Below are 9630 nucleotides of genomic sequence, written 5' to 3' on the forward strand. Positions count from 1 at the left end.
CATAAATTAAGGAATGGCTATAAAAAAAAAATAACTAAAAAAAGAAGTAAAATCTAAATGGGGACATACTTCAGTTATATATTGTTCATAAGAATTTCTAGGGATGCCAGTAATGTTGTATTTTGTTCTTAGAAAAAGAGTGGAGTTTTGTCTCTCTCTATTTATTTATTGATTTATTTATAAAAGGTGCCAATAATTCTAGAGCTGTCTGTACAAGAATTACTATTATTAATACTATCATGGCGTCGTCGTTTCACAATCACCGATGATTCGTCAACCATCTTGTGACATAATACCAAGAACACATTGTGAAATGCATCTTACTGGAATCACAATACAAAACAGTAAATGATGTTGATAATAAAATTATAATAAATTGAAAGGCTCATAGATTAATTGGCTCTTAAATATAATGAAAGGTAAGGCATATATATAGTAAAATAGTTTGCCATATAGACATAGATGCTGATAGATGGATAGATAGATAGATAGATAGATAGATAGATAGATGGAGAGAGAGAGGGAGAGAGAGACAGAAAGAGCATGAGTGAAAGAGTTATGCATATATTTTACAGATCATTGGACTTCTGTGATCACAAGGACACAAACTTTCATCACATTTTCATCAGCTCATATGCCAAGAGTATCAGATAGCTGGAGGTGATTTTTTTTTTTTTAAGGTCAGGTTCCTTTCTGAGATTTCCCACTGGACATCTACTGCCTTAAATAAATTTCCATTTATGTGTTATTAAGTCATTTATTTCAATACATTTCTCTTACAGGGTTTTTCAGAAATATCAGCCAATCCTTCACATGCGCACACACACATTCACCCTTTCAATCATACCAAGGAGCAATTTAGGGGGGGGACGACTTACAGAGGCACAGGGAGAACATGCGAGTTTCAACATGAAAGTTCCAAATCAGGATTTTAACAAATCATGTGATGCTCTGTCTCTGTTCCTGAGAATGCTCCTGAATGATTCTAGTGTTTGTCTGAGACTAAGACTTACACAGCAGTCAGTCCAGTAAATGTGCAGGAAAGGGAACGTGAGGAGAGCCTTGTTTCCCTCTTTAGGAAGCAGCTCCTCTTTAAACTGGACAAAGTTGGCTTCTAGGTGGATCATCTTCGGTGCTCGACCATAAGACCTGAGGGAAACGAGAACGTAACACAGTGACAAGTCAAACCACGGCACCGATGTCTGTTTATACCACGAGCCCTTTATACATAAGCGTGCGTCTAATGCGCTAGCTTGGAGTGACCTTTCCTGTGAGGTTTCTAGTGTTACAGTGGATACGTTACTATTCTTTCTCAGGAGGTGAAGCCTAAACGGAAAGTGTTCACCCAGTTCGTGCTACTCTGCTTAACACAGTCTTGAAATCAGCAATGACTTGCCTTTGAGGCAAAACAGGGAGGTTATATAAGAAAGTTAGAGTTATTTAGCATCCAAAAGGAAGGGAGTGTCATGTAAGAAGCGCTGTATGCTTCTTTCAGGGTTTATACTCAAACAGCTCATTTCTGCTGCTTGTTATGCTTCTGTAATACGAGTTGGTTCTTTTGTTTTATAACAACACTTTAGAACGCCTTAAAGGTAACTTCCACCTGGAGCATATAGGTTTTCAGCGTGTGTCAGCATACTGTGTGGACAGATGGATGAGTGAGCTCTGAATATGAGCGTTCACCTATTTTTGAGACGGATTAAACTATCAAGCTTTATCAGTGCCCGGGAATACTCTCTGAAAGGGAGAACTGAACAACCTCGCTCTAATGCTTTATAATTACTTTCTTCTCAGTGAAAGTGCAAGGTCAGTGGTTGTTTATATTACAGAGAGCACACAGTGAAAGCAAAATAACACTAAATCTCCAGACCAGCTGTTTTTCAGCATACACACCATCTACCACTCAATATCTTCTAGGGGTTATTCTATAGTTAGGGTTGTATGATGATATAGTACCGATTTCGTCAAAATTGTGTGACTAAGATTGCACAGATATTGAATTCTTGATTCTAATTGATCTGAAGGTGTTGATTCATTTTCCGTAACAGCAGCTCAGTTACCATAGTTTCGGTCGTTTTATATTAATACGCTCATCATAATGTTCTATGGTTGCTATAGTAACAACCTGTGACAGTGATTTGTATGGTGAAAACTCAACAATAACTAAAAAAAGAAAACAACATTAAACCAATCACATTTTCTGTGGGTTTTTTTTTTTCATTTTCACTTTGTTTTATTATTTTTGGAAGGAGTCTCCAGGGCTAGCATTTTACAACAGTCAGTAGTAAAGCTGTTCCATTACATTTTCAGACATGTGAAAGTCTTCAGGACAGATGGCTTTATGTTTTATGATTTTTGGTAACGAGACAACCTGCTTTCTTTGCCTTTCTTCTACAGAGAGGAAAAAAAGAGAGGCTGGTGAGGAAAATACTGTTTAACGTGGTATTAGAGGAATAAACCACTTTGGGGCATGGTGTTATAGGAAAATAATCAACTCCACCACACGTCTGGTCACATCACACCACCCTGTCATTGATTATGTTCCTATAACAGCAAGGTCCATCAGGTGTTATTTCCTAAACATCATTTTGTGGAAAATCTATTAGCAAACCTAAATGTTGAGATACATATGTATCACAAAATGCCTTGATATTTAAAGATATGTTTTTTTTTTCCCATGACATCATAAATCCGCAACTGCTGGTGTCACACCGTCTAATAAAACTGCGCCAGAGCAATTATTTTATTGGTCGGTCTGTTATCCATTTTTTTAAAGCCTAAAAAAAGCATTAAATAAAAAATACATAAATTTAAAAACAAATAAATATATTGGCAACATAAATATTCAATTATAATAAATATCTGATATTTATTGTGTGTCATGATATGATATTTCTGACATTCTCCTGCTATTGAATCCTTTCTATCTACTAATAAGTGTTTTAGAAAAAAGGTGCTCAGAAAAAGATCAGCTTGCCCTTGTGTTGAGTGGAGCTGGGGTGTGCAATATGGCAAAATACACTATATGGCCAAATGTTTGTGGACACCTGACCATCACACCAACATGTGTGACCCTTCACCAAACTGTTGCCACAAAGTTGGAAGCACACAGTTGTATAGAATGTCTTTCTGCGCTTTAACATTTCCCATCACTGTTTCGGAGAGTCCCAAACATGGTCCTGCATGACAATATCCGCTGTGCGCAAAGCGAGCTCCATGAAGACATGGTTTGCCAAGGTTGGTGTGGAAGAACTTGAGTGTCCTGCACAGAGCCCTGACCTCAACTGCACTGAACACCTTTTGGGATGAACAGGAACACCAACTGCACCCCAGACCTCCTCACCAAACATCAGTACCTGATCTCACTAATGCTCTTGTGACTGAATGAACACAAATCCCCACAGCCACGCTCCAAAATCAAGTGGAATGCCTTCCCAGAAGAGTGGGGGTTATTATGCAGGGTTTTTCCTACCGCATAAAGGTTTAGGTGCAGCATGTAAGTGTTTTTGCAGAGCTAACCAAAAAACATGGAGCAGTGGCTTGACTGACTCTCAAACGAAAAAAAAACGACCTGCCAATCAACAATCAGTGTCTGAACGAACATTAGTGGGACTGGTGTGTGACAGATGCTCATTGTCTAGCAAATCAAACAGCTGACTGGACATTTCTCCATACCGTTAACTTGGGATGGTAGTTACACCCACCGACTCGGATAAGCGAGTTGCGAGCCATCGATAAGGAAAGCCTCAACAAAGAATAAGTGAAGTATAAACATTTAACATTTTTTGTTAGGGAATAATTCTTGTGGATGTTAACAATAGCGATAGTAGATAGAGAAAGGATAATTTAATGCAGCCTATTTTACGACTAAAGAAAAAATGCTAACATAGCTAACTTAAATAAATATTCATGTACTGAATGAAGTTATGTTAGCCAGTGAAGCTAGTTAGTTGACGTTACATAAAGATACCTCGACTGAACTAATATTAGTATCCAACATGGCCTGATAGCTAAACAAATTCAGGCTGTTTTCACACATAATGTCTTTTTCTAATAAACCTGTTTTTATATATATTAAACAAAACGCTGTTCCAAGATGCAGTCGAGAGCATCCCAAAAGAACCTCAGGGAGTTTAGAAAACACGGTCTACTACAAAGGATTATTACACAAAACAGGCACACAAAACAGGCTTCACAAAAACGTTACGTGTGTGAACACAGCCTTAGGTAGCTGCTTCTCCAAACGCTCTCAGTTTGTGCGGCATTTCCCAGGACTGTCCCTGACACGAACAGTTTTCTGCCTCATTCCTGCAGCGGAGTGTGAGAACCAGGCGCAGACAGTGATGCAAGTCCTTATCTAGACGGTCATGCAGTGCGAGCTGCCTTGGAATATGAGGATAAAGGTTGAAAACTTAAAAGTTCCTTCGAATAACTTCAACACGATGGCCATATAGGATATTTTGCAGATGCACTTAGCTAAACAGCAGTAGCCCCCCACCCCCATGTGTAAATACATATATGAATTAATGAGAGTTAAACGAAACAATTTGAGGTGAACTCTTATCTTAAAGTAAATCAGTCTTAAAGTCTGATAACCATTATGCTATTATACAGTTCTCTAAAGATGAATAATGGACAGAGTCACCTTCTCCACTCCATAGGCTCCCGGGGAAGCTGCTGTGCCAGCAGGCTATAAAGAGCAGTTAAGAGGTTTTGGTCCCCAGCACCTATACATCATGAAAGAACACACATTATTCATTACTCTGCACATTAGTGGTTGTTGTGTTTTTATGTTAGTATCTTTACATACTTCCTCTGTTAACACTGAAACACTCATTAAGTAGTCCTCTCTCACACTCGCTCTGACACACACACACACACACACACACGGAGACCACTTTCACACCTACACTTACTGCAACTGCTACAGGAACTGACGTTTCTGCATGGTAGTACTGTACATCTTTCTCACCCATTCGCTTATTAAAAAAAAAAAAAAGAAGCAATTTTTTTTAAACATATAATCATGTAAGAAATGGAACTGAAAGAACGTGTTTTGGGATTTGTCATCCTATGAAGACACACCCCAGCATAAAGGGTGAATGCCACACCTTTAATAAACAAGCACTGGGGTTTGGATTTTACAATACAAAGAAATGCAGGTACCTGATAATTAGTTATAAAATGAAAATATGATCATCACCACCACTACCCTTGTGTTTCATTCAGAAGACAGCTGCCTAGGTAGGCCACATTTTCTGGCAGTGTTTCTGCTCATTAGATAAAATCTGTCCCATTTGCAAGGCAGCATGAGGACAGCTGTCGTCTAAGACTTCTTATTTTAGACCACCTTGCATGTCTCGTCCGACCGCCAGTAAAGCGACTCTTCAATTCTGTTCACTAGATAACATTTAGGGAAAAAAAACTTCAAAATGCTGTGAAATGCAATAAAAGCTTATTGTGATATAGCATTTAATCGGCATGCACGTAAGGATACTACGCATCACCAATTCAATCGTTAACTCAATTTTGTGTCCTGTCTGTCTGTTCATACATATGTAAGTCCTGACATCGATCTGATTCCTGTGATCAGATCGTTCCCTTTCGAAACGCACTAGGCTGGAAAATCCTTTTTACCAGTAGTACCACTGTGGTAGAAAGGACAAATGATTCTGTTGCTTCCACCGATATCACTGTAGTATTTAGAGACTCTGTATTTTGCTTTAAGGTCTTTAACTTATGCTGGAATGTCCTTATAGACAACCTGGTGTCTGTAAGTGTCCCAGCAGGTTTTTTTTTTCTTTTCTTTCTTCCTTTTTTAAGCAGTCATATCCACTCAAAGACTGACAATACAGACAATTTATTTCATCTGGACTCCACTGACGTTTCAACATAAAATGATGAATTCTGACTGAACCTATAACCTACCGTCACCTAATAATGACTTCAGAATTAACAGGGAAATCGGATGGGAGTGTTTCGATGGGAGTCAGGTGACCAGATATCAGACATGTTCCAGATTTAGTAACTCCGCTTGGTACGTGGAAGATATTGGATATGAAGAAGAAGAAAAAAAAATCAGACATATGCAAAAATATCAAACCTGTAACAGTAAAAAAAAATAAAAAAATCAGCAATAGACTGGCAATATAAATGCAACCAATGTCATATGTAAAGACTGCCAGTACACCAGGCCCTGATGTACTGCTTAAACCTCGGCTTCCAGCTTATATATCATGCATTTATATCAAACCAGGGATTCTCCTGTCTGTATCGTTACCACATTAGCATGTTCAGCACGTCAACATTTTCCCTTTTAATCAATGTTTTTCTTTTTAAATTATTATGATCCAGCCAAACACATATCTTGTGTAACAGTGAATGAGCGAGCGCGCGCACTCGACTCGGCCCGACCGGGCAATGGCAATTCATAACAGCAGACTAATAATAAATATAATTATTCATTTTAGCGGTCTGGACTATTAATATAAAAGGTTCCCGGTGGAATATATGGTACGGCTGACATATCAGATGTCAGTACAGTCTTTAAGTAATCTCCACCCACTTGGCATTCCTGGAGTATCTGTTAAGGAAGTGAAAGAAAGGGTTGGTATCTGAATATTAATCAGAATTTACAGTAATGTGAGTTTAATGATGACATGTCATACCGCCCCCTCTACACCGCATATGTGTGTGTGTATATGTGTATATATATATATATATATATACACATGTTGTTTTTCCATTTTAATTCATTTCAGACAGCGCTGTTTGTACAGGTGTACGAGCGGTAAATTCGCACCGGTATGAAATAAGCCAGTGTAATAAAGTTGTGAGGAATGGAGGAACGGGAATCTGTGGCTAAACGGTCTGGAGGCTAGTTCTGCAGTGGACACTGCAACGCTCGCGCACAGCAGCATAAGCTAACTGGCCAAGCTAACCTGCTAACAACAAGCGAGAAAGCCGACACTCACATGTCACTATGGGTTTATTCTCCATCGTGTAAATGATGGGCTTTTCCTCATGGGACTCCATGACTTCTGGAAACGAGCATTTAGTCCACCATGAAAACGTCCATTCAGCAAATCAAACCAGCTGAGCGTTAATAACTGCAGTACGCTAAGGTATCGCTAAGGCCCCTTTTCCTCTCCATTTCCCTATTTGCTGACGCGATGACGACTTCCGGTCCTCGTGAACGCGAAAAGCGGAAGTTGGATTCTGGTTGGACTGGGTAGGAGAGAGAGAGAGAAAAAAAGAAAAAAAGCGTTGGTGTGGATGAGCGCAGTAGTTTGCATACCCCTAGGACAATAAAATTAACAAGACAAAGAAATGTCATTTATACCCACAAAATATTCAGGGGTAGAAAACGTGCAGAGAAACCGAGTAAAAGTTTGGCACAGTCTCGGAATTAAATTTAAAATCAATTCAAAGAAGTAACATACCCAGGTATTCAAAAGTAAACAGTTAATATTTTTTTAACTGATTAAAAAAAATCCAGACATTAATTGTTTATTCATTGATTTATTAAATTCATACGCTCGGTCGTTTGTTTATTTTTGTTTTGTTTTGTTTTGCTAGCTCAGGAAAATCTAGAATTTGAATGGCTGGTTAGTTAAAGTTCAATAACCCTCTAAAAAGTAAAAAGTGTCAACTAAAAGGTGTGAACACAACCAATTGGCATGGCAGCTGGGCAAAAGAAAAATAGAAAAAAAATCATGGCAATTGAGATTTCTAACGAGTGCTTTGAATGTCAGATAGTAAAACGTATGTAATGAAGTAAGGAGTAAAACTATGGGCTTTTTGTTTTGTTTTGTAAATTTACTATAGTAAGAGTAGTGTTCAGTCTCATTCATATTTGATTCATACTTGTACACATCTTCCAAAATAGTGTTTAATAATGGTAACAAAGTACAATTACTCAAGTATTCTCGACCCCTGAAAACAGTTAATGTATGATAAGTGTAAGATATCAGCCTAAATAGTAGTAAAATTAATAAATGAAAGATGAAACCTCAGCGAGTCTGATTGGTCAGAAGGTGTTGATTGATTTTTCTATAACAGCAGGTCTGACAAGGATGCAAGGCAAATCACATATTTATATTAATCACATAAAGCTGTTCCTTCAAGTTTTACGCACTGGTGATTGTGCCCTGCGATGGATTGACACCCTGTCCAGGGTGTACCCTGCCTTGTGCCCCATGCTCCCTGGGATAGGCTCCAGGTTTCCCGCGACCCTGTAGGATAAGCGGTATAGAAGATGGATGGATGGGACTGGTGAAGGTTTCAAGATGGAGAGCTTTGTGGTTTGCTGTTCTTAAGCTTCTTTTTTTTTATCTTAACAGCTTTAAGAGAGAGAAAAAGGGACACTTGTGACTGTTTACAGCTGTTTAAAGTGAAAACAGGAACTATTACTGAGCTTTATAATTTCAAGTGACCCTGAAAGAAAGGCCAATGTCTCGGGTGCCCTCTAGTGGCTGACTGCAGTACAACTTTAACCCCACCCAAAACTATATTACTGAAGGAGATTATTACTGAACTAACCAACCAACTAACTAACTAACTAACTAACTAACTAAGTACTACTACTACTAATAATAATAATAACGTGTTAATGTATTACAAGTCCTTTCAGTTTTTGTAGCAGGATTTTATTTTTATTTTTTTGCCAGAGATTTCATGTTAATATCTATCTATCTATCTATCTATCTATCTACCTATCCATTTATCTATGTCTATCTACATATTTTATATGTTTTTTATTTTTTATATGTTTTATATTTATATTTTTATACACATTTTATATTTATATAAATGGAGTTTATAGAAGTTATTGGATGATATTTATCAGGGTGTGGTTGATGAGATGATTTGTCAGGTATGGAATGCACAACACATAAACACAGCACAACAAACCTCTACTTATAGTTTTGTTTTGGTTTTTTTAAGTATTGATAACTTGATAATGTTGATATTGTTAAGTTATGTCTTGTCATACAGATAAAAATTTAATTTATTGTGAGCATTTAATTCAGTTGAAGCAATTTAAGGTTGTTCTAATCATGTCATATTGAATCAAATAATTTGACCATTTTTCATATTTTCTGTGGAATATTTTCTGGACTTTGAAAGGATGGACAAAAAGTGTTGTTTACAATGATTACAAATTTCAATAAAAAATAATTAGAGAAACTACTTTGCATACCTTTCCTCTGACAAAAAAAATCTCAGGAAAAAAAGGTAGACTATTTTATATAAACAAAGCCAAAACAATGAAAAAAAATGGACATTAAATAAATGCAAACAAATTATCATTTCTAAAATGTCTATTAATTATCTCCAGTTTACTGTAGTGAGCTAAATCTTTGTTATATTGTAATAACCTCAAATAATAAAGATTCCAGATGTCCGCTATACTGTACAACTTGTGATTATTACGCTAAACTACTTACTGAAGTGGGTGTTCATTAGTCTCACCAGAAGAGGGCGTCAGAGGGTAAAATAAAAGACATTCGACCTTATATTTTCTAGGTTGTACTTATAATAATACATTTACCCACTGGCGCCCTCTTTTGGTCATTCTAATGAACATAAACTTCACGCTTCACAATGATTTAATAATTAAATGAACTG

At 37.3% G+C, this 9630-nt stretch overlaps 1 protein-coding gene across 4 annotated transcripts in view; it reads right to left on the minus strand.

Annotated features, from left to right (window-relative positions):
• Positions 1–9630, minus strand: part of trappc10 (trafficking protein particle complex subunit 10) — a 35004-nt gene that overhangs the window by 18535 nt on the left and 6839 nt on the right. Inside the window, exons 1-5 of one of the 4 annotated variants that reach the window (XM_053634043.1) lie at positions 6975–8298; positions 5213–6033; positions 4917–4979; positions 4646–4727; positions 1014–1149 (exon numbers count right to left, since the gene is read on the minus strand). In XM_053634043.1, coding sequence (XP_053490018.1) covers positions 1014–1149; positions 4646–4659 — 150 coding nt within the window. In that variant the 5' untranslated portion in view covers positions 4660–4727; positions 4917–4979; positions 5213–6033; positions 6975–8298. Of the gene's footprint in view, positions 1–1013; positions 1150–4645; positions 4728–4916; positions 4980–5212; positions 6034–6974; positions 8300–9630 lie in introns of those variants that run through there. The other 3 variants (XM_053634045.1, XM_053634042.1, XM_053634041.1) reach the window with 3 other exon arrangements.

The sequence above is a fragment of the Ictalurus furcatus genome, chromosome 10 (genome assembly GCF_023375685.1).
Source record: "Ictalurus furcatus strain D&B chromosome 10, Billie_1.0, whole genome shotgun sequence".
NCBI lineage: Eukaryota > Metazoa > Chordata > Actinopteri > Siluriformes > Ictaluridae > Ictalurus > Ictalurus furcatus.